This window comes from Lissotriton helveticus, chromosome 5_1 (assembly GCF_964261635.1).
Source record: "Lissotriton helveticus chromosome 5_1, aLisHel1.1, whole genome shotgun sequence".
Taxonomy (NCBI): domain Eukaryota; kingdom Metazoa; phylum Chordata; class Amphibia; order Caudata; family Salamandridae; genus Lissotriton; species Lissotriton helveticus.
The window spans coordinates 342,479,674-342,500,015 of NC_136065.1; the positions used below are offsets into that span (position 1 = coordinate 342,479,674).

A 20,342-nucleotide genomic window follows, 5' to 3' on the forward strand; every position below is an offset into this window, starting at 1 on the left:
TATCGAATGTTTGGAGACCATAGAGTTACAAGAATCATCATTGCAGACTTTTCATGAGGAGATTCCTGATGAGATGATTGAAGAGGAAATTCCTGATGAGGACATGTTACTAGTTCTTTCAAATTTTGAAAATTCAGAAGAATAAATTTATATTTAGAAATCAAAAATTGGTTGAGACATTATTCATTTTTATTTTTAATTTATGAGGTTGTAGCGAAGTGATTGTAGTATAAAATGAGACTTATAGTATAGAGTGCAACATTTTTATGTTACATGGTAAGTTTACTCATATTTGCTTCCCTTCTCCCACTATATTATCTCCAATGTGTATTTGACATCTCTTCTTCATCTCCGGCCTCCTTTCTCTCACTGTCTGTCTCTGATGCATCTTATCGCTGCCATTTTGTGTAATTATAGAAGAGAGTAAAATAAAATAGTTCGGAACGTGAAAAGGGGGCAAAGTAGAGTACCCCTCACCCCCTAGGCCTTCTCAGGCGGTCCCAAAAGGATCAGTTTCTGTTTTCCTGAGAGATTATGGTATGAGTTCCATATACCACAATAACTTGCATTACAACATGCAAGATATCTATCTCCTATTACCAACTTTTGGAGATATTCGCGCCAAGCGCGAATATCTCCAAAAACTAACACCTGCCCTGAGCAGTTCTTAGCCATGTTATCCAATGGGAGGTGGATAACATGGCTAAGAGCATTAGCTCGGTAATGCATGAATATCGCTGACTTTTTAGCGATATTCATGCATTGCGGCCGTTTTTTATCGCATTTGCGATAAACCTTGATAATAGCAAGGTTTATCTGCGATAATTTCTGACGATGCTTAGCGGTAAAAAATTTGTTGCTAAGCATCGTTAGCGATAAATATCGCTTAACTTTGGTAATATGCACCAACGTCTGTTAACGTTCGATTCGAAGGAAATGAGGAAGTGTTGAAAAACATTGTCTGCGCCATCTTGCCTTTTTTGAAATGCCACACTTTTGTCGTGCACGGCAGCCATTTTAGATGCCTTGACCAGACCCACTCTCTGCACGCTGTTGATCCGTAGTATGGCTCCCCACCCTCGCAAGCATCTTCCCCAGGCACTGGTCACCCCCGCTCTCTGTCTTATGCATCGGCAATAAACCTCCCCCTATCCGCGCTGCTCTTCCCTGAGAATCACACTCTGTGCCCGCCCGACACCTCCCTTTCGCCCTATTCACTACCGCACCCTCTGACACTCCTCTTCCTCTGTGTCCGATTGTCCAGGCTATCAGCTAGCCCTGCAGATGTAGTTTATGGCCCCAGCTGTAAAGAATCACCCCTCTTCAAAGGAGTTATAGTAGATCAAGGCCCACACCCGATGAGATCCGTCAAACCACACGCGTTCCTACTATCTGAAAACCATCCTGTATTGTGATTGGGGAGGGGACCGAGCCTGAAGCGGAAGATTCCAGGGATGACTCTTTGTACATCAAAGTTTTTACAATTATGTGTCACATTAAAAATATATAGCACTCCAACAAAGTAGTAGGAATATAAAACTTTAATAACTTATAAATATATACAACAAAACAAAAACAGTAAAAACATTTAAACAATGAAGAGACCGTGGCAATTTCTTTTGAATTATCCACTACATTTAATGAAATTATCTCTTGATGGCGAATTTATCGAATGTTTGGAGACCATAGAGTTACAAGAATCATCATTGCAGAGTTTTCATGAGGAGATTCCTGATGAGATGATTGAAGAGGAAATTCCTGATGAGGACATGTTACTAGTTCTTTCAAATTATGAAAATTCAGAAGATGTTGCCTGGGGGTGGGTCGTCAGTAGCGGTCTGTTGTGCGAATAGTTCCAAGGCAGCAGAACGCGCTGAAATCTAGATGGCACGAAGGTGATGTCTAGTAAGTTGCCGCCCAGCAAATAACGGCGTGGGGCGCCGCGGGGGGGGGGAGGCAGTCCAAAGTTCCGTTAAAAGGGCAAAGGAAAGGATCGGTGGTTTGAACCATCAGTTAAAAAGGGGAGGGGGTGCAACAATTTTTCCTACTGGGTCACACCGTGCTTTCACCGGAACTGAGGTCTGCAGGATTCTAGTCATTCAAACTGAGGCTGGCGCCAGCATGGGAGCGCCGACGTCCCGCGGCTACAGGTTCGTCACTCCACGGGCGATCATGGCAGTCATTCCCCATCGGGGGTGTCTGCGGGGGTCGGGGACTCCCGCGGCTCCTCTAGAATCTTCAAGGTCGTGGAGGACTACGGTGGTGGAGTCAACCAGTGACCGGGCCATTTCTTTATGCTGGGCCCGCTCTTGCCAGGTCGACCGCCATTTTGAGAGTTCGGTAGCTACTGGCGATCGCGGGGTCAAATGAGCGGACGGGCTCCACCTTGCCGGGCGAGACGTTGCAGCATCGCCACAGTGGAAGAACCCTTTTCCGGGCGCCTGGAGCGCTGAGGGTGCAGCTGGGAAGCCTCCACCTGGGGAGGCGGGAGAGGCCTGTTCGCACCGTCTCTCCCACCCAGTGCACCCCACGGCGTCTCGCTTGACATTTGTTATGGCCGGACCAGGCGATGAGGACGAGGGGGGGGGGTCGGAGGCATGTGCAAGACATCCCCCCCCAGTGTTGTCGCAGCCATTATAAAAGAAAGAAGAAATGTCCCGTCCGTCTTTGGGCCGGACCTCCGGTGGATGGCGGCCGGACGCCCTTTGCTCTGGCCCCATGAACGGGTTCCTTGGCTCATCGGCTGCAGCCGGATCCCGTCGGCCCCAGCCCCCGGCCGTTGGTGGCCGGACCGGGAGAGAGAGTGGGGGGACAACCTGCAACTCTCAAGTGCCACCGCGGCCGGACTGGGAGAGAGAGGGGAGGGTCGAGGACATAGACATTCCCCCCCCTGCAACTCTCCAGTGTTGTCAATCCCCTGGCCGGGTCCCGCTGGCCTCGGCCTTTCCTCCGGCTACACCCTACGTGATGATCTTCTGCCGACGGTTGGCAGCAGGACCCGCCTTATATGTGTTGCTTCCGGCTGGGCGTAGCCGGAAACCTGTTGCACTTTGGAAGTTTCCAGAATGGGGCGGATGTCTGCTGACTTGTATCTTTCCCAGTTTGCCGTTATTTGGCCGTGGCAGGCGGTGGGACAGACACGTTTTGGGGCAGTGAGGGGCGATGAAGCCTCGTTGCCTTGTGGCCGTTGCAATGTCACACTTGGTTTCTCTTACTGTTTTCAGGTTTCTTATTACGGGCTTACTTCTAACGTTTCTTGTTTCTAGGACAATAATAGGTTTTATCATTACGTATTGTTATCGTTTCTTTGTTTGTTATTTAATAAAAAGTTCATTAGTGGCCTACTGATTTTCGTTTTCCTATTCCTTTCTTTCCAGGTTGTTTCATGCTAAAGTTTCTGTTAACAGGATACAGTGATCACTTCGTTATTATTGCATATGTCCTTTTCACTAGGGGTGCTCTCTGGTCGGGCCAGATGACCTATCTCTAGTAAATGGTCCGGGTGAAACAGGTGCATCAATCAGTGGGGAGTAGATAGGCATGACAGATTACAACGGGGGAGAAAGGTCCGCATTACCTACCCTTTCACTACTTGCAAAGATTTTCCTACGTTTATTTGCAAACAGGGAATACCTCCAAAAAGAACCAATTCCCAAACAGTCAATGTTCGGGCAAACAATCAATCAATGAGGAACGAAATAGGCACGACGTGTTAAAGGTTTGCGTTACCTACCCTTCACTATCTGCAAAGGGAGAGAGAATATTCCTATTCTTCCTCGTTTGCAGGCAGAGAAGATCCTTAAGAGAACCAACTTCGAACAATTCAATGCTCGATTCAAACAATCAACAAGGGGTACTGTGAACACAAATGAACGCCGCTTATGTACATACACATTGCTATTTTCAACAGGTTGTTCCTAATGTTTCTATTTTAGGGAGGTCAAAAAGAGATCCCATTAGTGGCCTACTGATTTTGCTCGATTCCTTTTGTTTTTTTACACGATTTTTCGCTATCTGCAAAGACTAAACAGAGTATTGCGACTCTGTGCTTGTTTGTAAATAGAGAATGAACCAAAGAGAACAATCAATCAAATGGAGAGAGAAGCAGGCACGACGGATTACAACGGGGGCAAAGGCCTGCATTAACTACCCTTCACTATCTGCAAAGAGAGAGTACTCCTAATAGAAATGAGGGGGGGGGGGGCAGCATTCAAAGCAGATCAGTGTGCATAAACACGAAAATGTTTTTACTTACCACGTACTTGACATTCGACAGCTTATGATATTTGCTATTAAAAAACCATTGAAATTCACTGAAAAAACCATAGGTTATAGACCATATATAGTTAGGAATTAGCATTTACAAAACCTTGAAAATTGACTGAAAAAACCATAGGTTATAGACCATATATAGTTAGGAATTAGCATTTACAAAACCTTGAAAATTCACTGAAAAAACCATAGGTTATAGACCATATATCGTTAGGAATTAGCATTTAAAAAACCTTATTTTACTCACACAAAACCATTGAAATTCCATATATAGTTAGTTGCACTAACTATATATCGCGCACCCGCAATCCACTGCTGATGATGTCACATATTACATCATTCATGACATGGTCAGTGACATCACTGATGACATCACTGATGACATCTCAAATGACATCACTGATGACATCACTGATGACATCTCATTTGACATCAATGACCACATCACTGATGATATCATTCATGTGACAATACAATGCATCTCCTCACACTTTAATATAACCTCTGTTACACCCAGTGTTAAATACAGAGTATAATTTTTGAAACCATTGACACACCAATACTAGTTACTACATACGCACTCACTGATTCCTACGTCTACACACACATTCACTCATTCACCCATACAATCATTCATACATACAATCACTCATCTTTACAACACTATCATATGCACTCATACACCTATACAGACACTCACACTCTGCCACTCATCCATGGAGTTACTCACACACCTAGTCAGTCCTGTAAAGAATCAATCACACTTCCATTTTCTATTTTTTCCATTTTCCATTTAAACATAGAGTACCTTACATTTTCAAACATATACTAACACATACTTACTCTCTTATACAATCATTGATACAAGTACACATTGATCTGCACAGAGTCACACATCTCCCAGCCAGCCACACACACACTCAGTCTCCCATACAAATACTTGGACAATCAATCAATAACCCATATAGTTACTCATATAGCTACTGATCAACACATGCAGCAGTTTACAGAACAACAGACATAATGATGCACAAATTAAGACAGTTTAGTCACTAACCCATGCACTCAGTGAGACACATTTAATCACTCACTCATACAGTCAGTCACGCACCTAAATCCTTCATCCAGACACTTATACATCTACTCATTCTTCAATATGTAAAACATATTTAAACTTTACAGAAACACACAGTCAATGGATGATGTCATCAGTGATGTCATCAGTGATGTCATTTGAGATGTCATCAGTGATGTCATCAGTGATGTCACTGACCATGTCATGAATGATGTAATATGTGACATCATCAGCAGTGGATTGCGGGTGCGCGATATATAGTTAGTGCAACTAACTATATATGGAATTTCAATGGTTTTGTGTGAGTAAAATAAGGTTTTTTAAATGCTAATTCCTAATGATATATGGTCTATAACCTATGGTTTTTTCAGTGAATTTTCAAGGTTTTGTAAATGCTAATTCCTAACTATATATGGTCTATAACCTATGGTTTTTTCAGTGAATTTTCAAGGTTTTGTAAATGCTAATTCCTAACTATATATGGTCTATAACCTATGGTTTTTTCAGTGAATATATATATATATATATATATATATATATATATATATATATATATATATATATATATATATATGTACATATACATATATATATATATACATATACATATATATATATATATATATATATGTACATATACATATATATATCTATATATATATATATATATAGATATATATATGTACATATACATATATATATACATCTATATATATATATATATATATATATATATATATATATATATATATATATATATATATATATATATATATATATATATATATATATATATATATATATATATATATATATATATATATATAGATATAGATATCTGGGTGTTTGCAGTCGGCCCGTACCTTAGCATACACAGATGAAGCTTCTACATCTAAGTTGTAGTTGCGATCTCGTCTGTCTATTTGCTTGTCTGTGCATAACTATATGACCAAGAGTACGTGTTCCCAAACAACACCTGCATGTGTGTGTTTTGTCTAAGTGCCAGACCCTGACCAAAACAGAATTACAAGGGGCACTGTTGTTTGACCTTGTTACGGTGTCAGACTAAATCCCAGGAAAATACAGAACACGAAAATAACAGTAAGTTCTGTGTTAAAGTACAGAATGGCGCAAAGCAAAAATACTTGTGTGTAGTAACATGTGCAAAACAAAGTGAAGACTCTAGCATGCCCATGCTAACATAGGGAAAACAGCAATGGGCCTGCACGGAACATATGACATGTTATTGGACATTCCAGAGGCTGGGCATATTACAGGCTCCCGACCCGGGGTATTTGTAATGAGGTCCCCAGTGATTTGCAGGTCACGAGTTCAAACATATCCACAGGGTGGCCTGGGATTCAATAGCAACCCTGGCAAAAACCTTTTCTCCCTTCCTCGCTCTCTCTATCTCTCGGCTCACATCCATTCTCCCCTCACTTTTGTTCCACCTGCTCTGGTCTCACTCCATCCTAATTCTCTCCTTTCTCTCTCTCTCTCTCTCTCTCTCTCTCTCTCTCACTCTCTCTCTCCCTCACCTCTATCTCTTTTTTTCTCTCCTCCCTTTCAGTACATCTCAGGGAGCTACAGAGAGAGTAACAAAGTCGGCTGTGAGCCTTTAAAACATAGGCATTGGAGGTAGGTGTGGAGAGGGATGCAGCAGCACCTCTAAAATAAATATGCTAAGACCAGCACCGACTTCGAGCAAGGGCCTTTCCCACACAACTCTTCTCATCCTCTTCCAAAAAGGTGGCTGGGGTGGCAATACTGGTATCCAAATCTTTCACAGGCAGAGTCCTACAATGGGAGGCGGAGATAAAAGGCCGACTTTTGGTGTATCGCTTCCTGATAGCGGGACTGACATTACTGGTGGGCTCGATTTACGCGCCCAACGAGGGACAGGAAACTTTTCTCCAGACCGGGTTAGCGGCTGCTACAGCCAACTCTGAACGACACCTGCTGCTTGGGGGCGACCTTAACCTCGTTTTCCATAACATAGCTGACAGCTCCTGTCAAAGGTCAGGCCAGGTGGGGGCCCTCTCCAAATCTGGACACGCACACCTTCGAGATCTGGGCCTCACGGATCTGTGGAGAAACATCCACCCACGTAGCACCGCATACACATACCACTCCGGGACCCATAAGTCCTACGCCAGGCTCGACTACTTCCTCTGCGCCTCTGAGATGGAGCTGCGAGCACGGGAAGTGGAAATATTGCCAGCCTCACTGTCGGACCACTCCCCGGTAGTAGCCACGTTCCTCTTCCCAGCCGCTCCACCCCCACAACGACACTGGCGTCTTAGGGAGAACCTTCTCCACACCCCATCGACAGTAGACCGAATTAGAACCACCAATACGAACTTCCAGACACACAACAACAACACCGACACTACACATGCTACGCAATGGGCAGCCTTCGAAGCGGTCCTGCGAGGCGAATTTATCTCTATCGCCACGGCCAACAACCACGAGCGAGCACAGAAGAGGGCCGAAATAGCGCAACGGGTGACGGAGCTGGAGCAAATGCATCAGCGCACGGGGGCAGCGCGGGCTTGGCGTCAATTATGCACTGAGCGGAAGATGTTAGCCGCGCTAGATCAGGACGCCACGGAATATGTGGCCCTCAGTCTCCGGCACGCCTATTACACAGGGGGAGACCGGTGCGGACGACTACTGGTGAATAAGTTGCGTGAACAACGCCAGAGGCAGGGGGTACAGGCCATACGGACGGAACGGGGCGATGTAGTCGCGGATGACGCAGCGATAGCGGAGGCCTTCGGGTCGTTCTATAAATCCCTCTACGTCAGCGGCACTCTCGACCTGCAGGCGGGTCAGTCTTACCTACATGGGGCGCGCCTCCCGTCCCTGAACCAGGCACAGGCGGAGTTTCTGGACCGACCCATAGGCTTGGAGGAGGTCGTGTCGGCCATCTTGCGCTTGAAGCTTGGGAAATCCCCCGGTCCCGATGGGTAACCCGCATTCTTCTACAAAACGTTCTGCCACCAGGTAGCACCCCTCCTGCGAGATCTTTTTAACTCCTTTTCCCAGCCAGGCGCGATCCCCGCAGACCTTTGAGAAGACGCCATTTTGGTCATACCGAAACCTTGTAGGGACAAAGACCGCTGTGGTTCCTATCGGCCGATCTCGCTATTAAACATTGATTTCAAACTGTACATTGGAATACTGGCGAGCCGGCTTGCACCCTACATGCAACAACTGGTGGAGCCGGACCAGGCGGGCTTCATACCGCAACGGCAAACTAGTGACAACACTAGAAGGGTCTTACACCTCACTGAAGCGGGTTCACGTACGAGGCCTGATTGCATGCTCCTCACTTTCGATGCCGAAAAGGCTTTTGATAGGTTGCACTGGCCCTATCTGGAACTGGTGCTGCGTCACTTCGGCCTGGGGGATATCCTCTAAACTGCTACAGGCAGCCTACTGCTTCTGTACGCGTCAACGGACACACCTCCTCTCGCTTCCCAATTGGCAGGAGGACCCGACAAGGATGCCCCCTCTCCCCTATCTTATTCGCCCTCTATATGGAACCGCTTATCAAGGGCATTCCGTTCGGAAGCGACATTCACAAAATCAGCCTATACGCGGACGATGTATTACTTTCTCTCACCGAACCGGGTCAATCACTCCGTTCGCTTTTTATTGAACTCCATGACTTTGCACTCGCTTCCAGGTTCAAAATCAATACAGACAAATCGATTGCCCTTAATGTATCCCTAGCACCAGAGACGCTGGCAGAGGTTCAAGAGGAACATGATGTGCAATGGTCCTGCACCACGGTCCCACACCTAGGAGTCCTGCTGGGCCCCACCATTCCAGCTACTATTAAGGCGAACTACACCAGACTTCGCACACAGCTCCGCGAAGAACTCAGGCGCTGGAAACGACACTCTCTCCCATGGCTGGGGAGGATAGCCGCCACGAAAATGACCATTTTGCCACAGATACTTTATCTGTTCCAGACCCTTCCCGTACGGCCACCAAATGGCTGGATCCAGCAAACGCAGTCCGACCTGGCACGTTTCATTTGGCAGGGACGTCGCCCACGCTTTAAGCATGATGTCGCGGTTCTCCCACCTGACCATGGCGGCGTTGGCGTACCAGATCTCCAACTTTATTTTAACGCAACGCAACTCCACAGCTTAGTGGAGTGGTATCAACCGGAATCCGGAAAGACTTGGCTCTTCCAGGACCAGGCAGTAGCAGGAATGCCCCTCCAGGGGATCCCCTTTCTCCCCAAGCGCCATCGGCCACCCAATCTCTATGTGTCCCAGATCACAGGCACAGTTATGGAGGTGTGGGATCGGGTCACCACCAAACACAAGTTGACATCGTTCCCCTCCCCTCTGACACCGCTTTTTGCAAACCCCGACTTCACCCCGGGACTGGACCCTAAGGCTTTTGCGACCTGGCGGCAATCCCCTTGCAGGGCCCTGGGACATCTTTTTAATTTGAATGGCATCCTCTCCTTTCCACAGATGAAGGAGGACTATGGCATCCCGGAGGATAGCCGGCTATCCTATATGCAGGTACGTCACTGGGCACTCCACCCTGAGGTTCGCCCTGGAGCACAACGACATCTAACTCCCTACGAGAAATGGCTGGTTACCCGAACCTCAGAGAAGAAATTTATCTCAGACCTGTATCAACATCTCCTCCTCACGGGTACTTACACATACAACGCCGGCAGATGCCGGTGGGAGAGGGAACTGGGGAGGACCCTCACACATAAAGAATGGGGCAGTGTCTATCATAGAGCACGACATTCCGCATATCATGCTGGACTGACTGAGACTCTGACTAAAGTGGCCACCTACTGGTATCACAAGCCTGAGCGCTTGCACAGGTTTGATCCCCGCATCAGTGACCGCTGCTGGAGAGGATGCAGGGAGGTGGGTACACTGGAAAACCTGCTCTGGACCTGCTCTGGAGCTGCGACCGCATACAGGGGTATTGGGACACAATATTGAATGACATAGACTCACACTTAGACACCCAACTTCCCCGATTCCCTGAGTACATCCTGTTGGGATTGCCTAATGTCCTGATGTATCCCTTGAAGTCACGGAGGGGCCGCCTGATCGCTATTGCATTAGGGGCGGCCACGCAAAACATTTTAGCACACTGGAGGACACCACAGGCTCCCCCACATACAGGCTGGCTACACAGGTTATGGATGGTGCTTGGAATGGAGAAGCTATCCCTGGTACAGGCTGGTCGGGGGGACGAATTCCCGGAGTTATGGAGGCCATTCGTGACTCCTCACAGGGGAATTCCGTGAACTGAGTTGCCCCCGATACCTACGTCTTCTCCGAATGGCGGACACCCCAATCCCAGATCAGAAGGCGCTCAAGCGCGAACAGAAGCCACGCGCTGATGCCGCTCTCGCTCATTGACCTTCCTTTTCTTAACGGGGATATCCTTTTCCTTTGTGGACAAAGGGGGCGGGGAGGGGGGAGGGACCGGGTGTTTTGTTTTGGGGAGTTCTATGTGACCTACAACGCCGATTGGCTTCATCAAACAACAAATATACTTATTATTATTGCATTGAAGCTTACAGCGCTATACATGCTTGACACAGTGAGGTCTGGTTGTTTTGTATTTTGTGAAAAATCAATAAAAGATTTAAACCATAAAATAAACATGCTGGAGCTCAGAAGGGAATGACCAATAAAGATGCCTTTCAATTTTGTTTTTATCTTGTAACATTTTCTATTAGTTTAAAGACAGAGGTCAAATGTCAGTCTGTGTGTTCTGTCACATTGCTTCCTATTCTTTTAACATGTAGGTTGGTGTTGACTTTTCTTTCTCTGACTGCAAAATTAGAGGATTGTGTAAAGTGAACTATCTGGCAATCTTGCTGCAGTACAGGGAGTGTGAAAGGAAAGACTGTATGATGTCAGCTTATTTTTAACTGTACAAATATTACAAAACAAATCAGCAGTTAGGAAACCACAAATGAAGCAAACTTTTTGGCAGTCTTAAGAGTGATGGAAACAAAGTTTTAATAGTATCAAAACCAACTAAGACACTTTACTTGGTAAAATGCAAAACATAAATATTTGCTGAAAACCTGATTTCCATACATTATCCATTGTGTGTTATGTAGTTTTATCAGTAAAATTGAATCAGTGTAAATGTCATCTTCCAAATCAATGGAACATGTGCTGTCTGTAAATGACAACAACATGGTTTAGTAATACATTTGCAACAGTGTTCTCCAAAATGCACCAGTGGCTACATACCACACCTTTATCACTCTCCTACTGAATTGGCATGGCTCGTTTGCTATACTTGTCCTTTGTGTGAAGCTTAGATTTTTCACAATCCCTATGACTTCATTGATGTAACATTAATGGTAGCATCCACCCCAAAAATTGTCCCATTATTATTGCTTTAAAAAACCAGATTCCAATGGCTCCATCCCTAGGGAAATGCCCTAAGAGACAAATGGCCAGTCCGGCCTCGTGAGCAAAACAGTAAAGTATTTCCTCCACAAACTTTGTAAAATTGGTTTGGCAACCACTGCAAAGTTTAAATTGAGAGATAAACGTTCAATAAAAGTATACATTGTAAGAAAAACCTCATCAAAAACTCACCATTATTGGAAGAATTATTTCTCGAAATGAAGCTTTTGGAAGAAAATTTGTTGCAAACGAGGTTTACTGAAACTCACAAAAAAATGTCACTTGACTTGGCAAGGGAAACATTTGTCAACTTCAGAAAACAAGCATTTACAATGCAACGGTCTCGCCTTTGCAAAAGTTAGAGCTATTGGCATTGTAAATGACAAAATTTGTATGTATGTGTTGGTTTTGAAAACAGATAAATAAATGGATTTGTCATTTACAATGCCAATAGCTTAATCTCTCGCAAATGCGAGACCTATGGTATTTGCACCTACACACACACACACACACAGAGCCACACACAAATACACACACACAGAGCCACACACACATACAGAGCCACACACACACACACACACACACAGAGCCACACACACAGAGCCACACACATTCGGCTTACTCGCCACCATATGTCCCAATTTTAACCGTTTATTAAGTTGATATATTTTAATCTGTCAGTTAACATTTGTCTGCAGAAAGAGTAATGGCAATGCATGCGTTGGTGAATACACGGTTTTGTACTTCTTTTCACTTTGACAGTCGTAATGACCGAATAAAGTCCTCTGACTAACTGCCTGGCATAAAATACCAGAGCGCACGAGTTCAACTGTACTGCTTAGCCAGACTAATATAAAAAGTAGTCGTGCCTTCTTTCGGTTTCCACAGTAAACCTCAGTGCTCATTTCAAAACGCAATTTGCCTCAGTTGCATTAAATGCACTATAAGCACAAGCCAATGTTTTCAGACCACATACTTTCAAGTATCTATCGCTATCCGGTCCAAATAACATACATTACAGTATTTAAAATGTCACTTAACAAGTGTGCTATGAAAAGATCTAAAATATCGTCATAATATACTAATAAAAGTGTCTAGTTTTATTAACACCTCAAAGCCTGCACCCCTAACCCGTTGAAAGTTTTCTGGGCGAAACACTGTTCATGTGCTCACTTGCCTAGACCAAAAGCGATGTGCAGCGACCCGCAAGAAGAAAAGATAGAAAAACAGGTGAAAGAGACCGGGGCATAACTCTAGCATCAGTGCTCTCCCTCGGTGCTAAAAGCAGTACGCTTAAAGTGGAGGAGTGGCTGGGTGATTGCTGGTTAGAGGGAACGGGGCGAACAATGAAACAGACTATCGGTCAAGTACGTGCGATTGACCACGGCGCACACTTACAAACTTTAAAAAAACGCATCTCGTGCCCCACGACCAACATTCGTTCACAGATGCCCTTGTCAATAGTCTCTACAGCATGCGCAATTAGCCTAGAAGTACTAAGAAAAAAAGCCCCGAAACTAATCTAGCACAGGCTTTAGGCCTAGAGCGTCCTCCATTTTCCCACGATAGGCCGCTGCGCACATCGATTTTTGTGTCTGCTTAAGTCCCCCCTCTACTGCGCGCTTCACCTTGTTTGTTTTCATTCAGTTGCTGCTCAAACTGGTCGAATTCGGACATGTTGGACACCTTGATGGGTGTCGACAACTCAGGGGACAAATAACTTGCTGGGACAGTTTACCCGCCCGTCCCTCGGCTTCCCCTCCCTAACAATTTAAAGTACTACTTCCTGTCCTAAAACATCTGAGGCCCAGGCAACATGCTGCTAAGTGCCCCCTCGGAGGTAGCACCAACAACGCCATATTTGCATTACAGGCGAAGTCAGGGCACACCGCGTGAGTCCCACCTTTTAGCGCCTGAGGGCACGCCGCGTGAGTCCCACCTTGTAGCGCCTGACCACATACTATCCTTCGCTCCCGTGTTAGTCTGCCTGTGTCCCAAAAAAGTGTGGCACCCATGCCGTGTTTAGGTTTGAACCCATAACCTTCGTCATTGGAGTCATAGACCATTCCCCTACACCCCTGCAGGGATCATAAATCCCATTGCACTGTCGCCACTATAAACCTCCCCCCCCCCCTCCCCGCCCGGCCTGAAATTGTGCTCACGCCACAATCAGGGAGGGCACTACTGCCTGCTCAGCCACAGATTCATCGCTGAGAAAGGAAGCCATGAACGGTGTGTCGAAAGTTTTAAATGGCGGGGGCTTGCCTAAATGACATGTGGAGTTTGATTACACACGCACGCGTACAATTTGTTAAGTACAGCGAGAAAAGAGATTTGTCCAGAATCACGTGACTTTGGGGTTCGCTTAGGACACTCCATGCAGGAAGGCCCGGTGCAGTTTACCCACTGGTCTAGCTATTCCCCTACGACACATGCCACATCACGCCCAGGCCGCAGCAAAGCACGGCCTCCAGTCAGACCGGGTCACTTGAGGGGCAGACGGTGTGTCGAAGGCGAGCGTTGTGAAGAGGATACCGGGGCCAGCATGCCTCGCACCCAGAGACCCGGTTGGAAACGTAGAGGAGTAGGAAACCTGACTGTCCTCCCCCCTCACAAACCGATACTGCATCCCACACGGCCGCATCCTTCCACCCTTAGCCCCCACCCCTGTTTGTCCTAGGCCAACCCCAGCCAGGGTAGGGGGCAACGGAAGCAGGGCATATGCTCCTCCGCCAACATGGATTGCAGGACGGGGTGGCTGCGCGGCAACCCGGCCCACGCCCGGGAAAAGCGGACTGTAGTGGCCTGGGAACACGGGCCGGTCACGCTGCCTGGAACTGGACCCTGTCCCTCAGGGGCAGCGTAGGCCATGATAGCGCTAGCTGCCACCCGCCCACGTGGTGTTTGTCTGTGCGCCGGGGTGTCTCGAGCGGGACATGAATGTCACTGAATATCGAGTGGGGTGATGGAAGCAGGAAGGTAGTTGTATTTGGATTTTCAAAGCTGCCCCCAGCTCATAGCACTGTTCTTCCAGCCACGCCGCTCTGCTTTGATGGAAGGGCAGGCTTTGCTCCACGTGCTCGCCATTTGTCTTTCATCCCCGTCCTTTTGCGATTGGGGGGCGTGTTTTTCTTTCTCACCTCTTCTCCATTGGCTGGAATGTAAACAACGGCGTGTTTTTGACTAGTTTACATTCCAGCCAATGGAAAGAGGAGAGAAAGAAACGAAAAAACACACCCCTCAATCCGGAAAAGACGGGGCTTAGATAGGAAGAATGACATCACTGAGACCTCTTCTCCAATGGCTGGTCGCCGTTTAGGAGGCCAGCCAATGGAGAAGAGGGGTGGGAATTAACCTCGCTACTCAGAGACATAAAATCTCACCAGCGAGACTGCGCATGTGCGCAGCCTACGCTAGCAGAGACCTAAAAACGAAGGGGGTTACTTTTCGCCCACTCATACATTCAAACCCAGAAAGCCAACTCAGTCTCAGTACTATTAAATTAGGTGATACGAACACATTTTTTTACATCAGTTACAGAAGTCAAAACTTGACGTACAGAGCCTTTGTAATCAAAGCTGTTTTTACTATTTTAGTAATAAGCTAGATATGGAATAAACCAATAATATTGCATTACTCTTGGCTGCAATTAAATGTATATTTCTGAAATGCTAAAGTTCCTCCAGTAACAGGGAAGCCACCATGATCACCACTTCACCTACACTCCCTCTTTTACACCTGCAATCGAGCATACAGCAATAAAGCACTCTCGTGGCATAGGTTCCTTGCAAAAGCAGAGAGGTACAGGACCGGAAACTTCAATAAATGCATTTTTTTTGTTGTTACTGTATTGTGTTGTAATTGGGATTATTTAGAGCATACTACCCCTGACGTAGCGTTAAAGCTTTTTATGGCAAGTAGCACTGAGCACACCAAAGGTTATTTATTATTGTTGGTGATTAAGATTAATCTGGTGCTCCCAGGGTAATCATTCAATTCATTTGGTGTTACAAATTTACTGACCTTCAATGAGATTTAAACTAGTGGGCTGCATCTGTACATCTGTTTCAAATCTGCAGCATTTTTTTGATAACAACAAAAAACGAATAAAAGAAAATACTAAACACTCCGTTAAAACAAGAGTAAAGATACGTCTGGCCAAAGAACTGCTCTGTAACTTGCAGTATCTTTATTACATATGGTAAGGGGTATTTTATCTCATAAAACTTGTAGTTGTATTTATTGCTTGTGCAACAGCTTTGCTAATTTGTTGTACTGTAAGTTTAGTTATAGAGCTAATTTCTAAAAAGGTGATATGGGTGACAAAAAGGAACATCAAGAGGTTGTTGTGACAAATTAACACTGAGCCCCCCACACAAATTGTTCATTAATGTCATTGGAACCTTGAGATGGCATCACAGGACCATGTGAAAAGACTATCCAGGACACAATTTACAATGTTTACAAACGTACAAATCTGTTTAAAGGTGCACAGTGGCTCAAACAAGGACAATGCATCCTGACAGTAATACGGTCCCAGTCAGGTAGGGCAGATTAAAACAAAAGCAGAATGCTACTTGTGAAAATACGGTGGGAAAAAGTGACCCTGAAAACCTTTCTGCTACCCAGGCAGGTAGTAAATTACTCAACAGAAAATAATATCATATTTTTCGAAAATCCCAAGAAAGAGAGCTGAAGAAACCAGAACCCAAAATGCATGAAACCTCCTTCAAAAAAGAACATTACAGATGGGTGCAATAAAGGAATGCTGAAACTGACTGAAAAGAAAACACGTGGTGAGTAGCACACAAAAACAGCATATGAAAGACGTATTTATTTATACAATTGTATGTAGTGCCAAAAGGCCAAAGGGCATTAGAGTGCTTTACAAAAAAACATAAATGTGTGCATATGATAATGAGCACAGTCAATTAAGGAGATCAGAAGCTCACAAAAAACACATACATCGAATCATCCCTATCCTCTTTCAGTTTAGAAAAGAGTTGAAGATACAGCTCTTTAAAGGACTCTGTATGCTGACACAGTAAATACTCCACCTCTTCTCGTGGAATCCCCCCCTAAATTAATTTTCTCCAAAGGCAAAAAGATGTACAAGGTATGGAACGAGTGGGGCATGGGAGTAATGCCTAGGATTTGTGATTGGGCAGCTGACATGGACAGAGTCATGATAGCCGAAAAAGATGTCTCCAAACACAGGGGATGCCCCAAAAAGTGGGACTGCAAGTGGGCTATGTGGAATAAATACAGGTGAGTTATATGTTTGTCTCTAACAGTTGTACTGCGGTGTGACAAAATGAGACTCGACAATGCGCTCACTATTGATGGGCCTCCTTCGAATGAAGGATTGTGAGGTTATTGATGTAATTTATAATAATGCTATCAATGTAATATTGACCAATCCATAATGCCTGGATACATGTTCACCTCATGCATGCCATAACCTCAATGCATAGCTGTGCTGTTGTTTAAATTTTCACCAATAAAACAGTTTAAAAAAAATTAATGGAACAAGACTGCTGCCGCCCGTCCTCCTCACCTTTACGCCACAATAAAGAATGCCTGTCAGGTTGAGCAAATGTTAGCCTGACCGACACTCTTTATTTTCAAGTCAGGCAGAAAGGAGAAAGACACGCGCTAAATGCGCAGGCTGCTGGCTGCCTGAGCTGAACATTGCCAGGCTGAAAACGTCACGGCTCTTGTGGGCGACCTGGGAACTTCAGTTCTAAGCCCCGAAGTGCTCTGGAGCGAGTGTCAATCACTGACACCTCGTCACAGCATGGAGTGGGGTCAGCAGTCTCACTGACCCCATCCCCCCCTGTGGTAAGTGAGGGATGCTGCCTTCCCTCACTGGCTGACCTTAGGTCAGTCAATGAGGGAAGGCAACAATCCCAAGCCCCTTAGGATATTCGAAGCTTGAGACTGCTGCCTTCCCTCATTGTCAGCCAATGAGGGAAGGCAGCAATCCCAACCTTCCTGGGGTCTCTGCGGCAGAGCTGTAAGGTAAGTATGATTTTATCTTTAATGTTTGGTGTGTGCATGCATGAGTATTTGAGAGTGAGTGTTGTGAAAGGATGTGTGTGTATGTGTGTATGTGTGACTGCATGTGTGAGAGTGTGTATATGTGTGAATGTGTGGCCACCCAGCCCCTTATCTGGTAAAAGTACAGGCTGCCACTGGAAGGAGCCACAATGGTGAGAATGCAGAATGACAAATTCATGTTTTAACAAGGTTGTGACTCTCCTGAGAGATATATTGAATTTAACATGTACTAATATGGAACAAACTTAAAAGTTTAGTAAGGTCCCCCAAAATTTGCATAGTACTTGTTGCTTTGCATTCCATTTCTGGCCAGGTCCTGACTAGGCTAAACCGAGAAAAACAAAAGGTTATTGCTGAAATGTTTGAATTATTCTCAGCCCTTGGTGATTACTCTAGCTGCATTCAATCCATCATTTTTTGCCTGCCTAAGGTGAAGGGACTATCAGGTACAGGAGAGGATCCACGGTGGAGGATATGAAATGATGGTTAATTAAGAAGAAAATGAATTTGTTGAGTATAATTTTTTTTGTTAATTGACACTGAACACTAATATCTCTTTGCAGGATGCAGTCAAACAGGGAGGGCTTGGTTTGAGCAACGGAGTGAAAGGCCTGGAGCAGATCATGCTACTGATCCTGGTGATCGTGCGATGGTTAATGCCGAAGGGGGAAATGACGCGGGATCAGCTCTCTCAGTTACTCCTGGTCTACATCGGCATGGGCGCGGACATCATCGACATACTAGAGGTATTCGCAGAGCCTGAGGTGGAGACCAACATGAACATCACAATCACCGGGCTGGTTCTATTCAGCTGGGCCTTGATGCAGTACACACTCATTCTTACCCAGACGAACTCCCACCCAGCATCGGCGCCGAACAGGTCCATCATGTCACTTGAGGACTCGGAGTCCCCAGCCATTGTCCCGGAGCCCAAAGAGGGCTTCTGCAAGGGCTCTTCCTGCTGTATTAATGAAGTTTGGGGATTGGCCATCGCCGTCGGCATGCAGGACGGTCCCTTCCTGATCTTTCGCCTCTACCTTATGCTTCATGAGAAGGTTTTGAACCAAATGATGATATTTTTTGCCGTCAAGAATGTTTTGACAGTCCTAATTGAAATCTACAGGATCGTTGTGGTGCAATGCAGGCTTGGGCAGTAAGTCAGAGGGATCCAGGAATTACAAGGCAATGAACTTATGAGGAGTGCCGGACGAATATAGTTTATGGTATGATTCAAGAAACCTGTTGTCATCGCAAGTGTTAAAACAGACCGCAAAAACGTTTTTTATGGCAGTGCATAATGCAAAATGATTGCCCCCGCCGAATATGATGAGGGAACTGCAAGACACCCATATCTCACAGATATTCATTGACATTGGTCTGAATAGGGCCCTCCTTAAGAGTTTGGGTCCCCTGGAAAGTTGGAGGCCCAATGCACCGCAAGGCGGTAGTGCCTGTGTTACACACCAATCTCATGGTAAATGTTCTGAAATACTTATTCACATAACGGGAATTTTCAATATTTTGTGACTACAAATTCCAACCAATGTTGAGGAAAATTCCTCAAGTTGGGTTCCACTCGATATGGGCTTGGGTAATGTTGATGCAAATCAACAACATATCTTTATGGTCATGCACAAAAAATCCTAATGTATTTTTCAGGTCCTATGTGCACATCTTACTGAGATGTGCAGTGTACAAAATACACTGGGAAAGAGCCACGGATGTCAGAATATTTTAATGTGGTGTAAAAGAAGGCTTTTCTCCTTCTTGGAAATACTTCAAGGTTACGAAAAAAGTGGAAATAGGAATGACTATTTCCGATACGCGAACTTGTACAGATTTTTTGCAAATGCAGGTGATCAACAAAAGCTAGTGTAGGGAATCTAGAGCACACCTGGAATTCTACAACTTGAGTAGATCTCCAAGACATACTGATTGGGTTTTTGTAACTTTTATAAATCGAGAAAGTGTATTCAAATTATATGTGGAAACAAGCAAGTCATATCTATTTCTTTACTTGTTTTGGGAGTGCTGAAATAGTGCTTAAAGGCACAGGCTTACAGCTTCAAGGGCTGCTTAAGATATCTAATATTACTAAACCTACTCCATGTTATTCATGTTATCACTATCAAATGAAGAAAGGATGAGTATAACCCACCTAACACCGATCTTGAAGACCACAGAAGAAAGCACTTTTTTGCTCAAACCTGTTTAATAAGTTTTCAAAAGGTACAATGGGGTTACAAAACAACTTAGCATATATCAAAGGTAAATATGGGCGTGTGTCAGAGAGGACTTTTAAAGATGAATATCCCTTTCGATTAAAGTTTGTGGTCTCCCAGACAAAATATCACTTATTTCTGAGTTAGGGTGGTGGATTTTCAATTACTGACAACTCCGCCAGGAGTATCAAACTCATTTCATAACCACTCGTCTAGCCATTTTAAATTTCCTTAATGAGAACATATACATCTTCACTCAGTGTGGAGTTACCAAATTAATTCAATAAG

General features: G+C 45.1%; 1 protein-coding gene across 1 annotated transcript in view; it reads left to right on the forward strand.

Moving 5' to 3' along the window:
• Positions 1 to 19,387, forward strand: part of LOC144753147 (transmembrane protein 26-like) — a 76,298-nt gene extending 56,911 nt beyond the window's left edge. Inside the window, exon 4 of the mRNA XM_078640923.1 lies at positions 18,396 to 19,387. Coding sequence (XP_078497049.1) covers positions 18,396 to 18,989 — 594 coding nt within the window. The 3' untranslated portion in view covers positions 18,990 to 19,387. The remainder of the gene's footprint in view (positions 1 to 18,395) is intronic.
• The last annotated feature ends 955 nt before the right edge of the window (positions 19,388 to 20,342 follow it).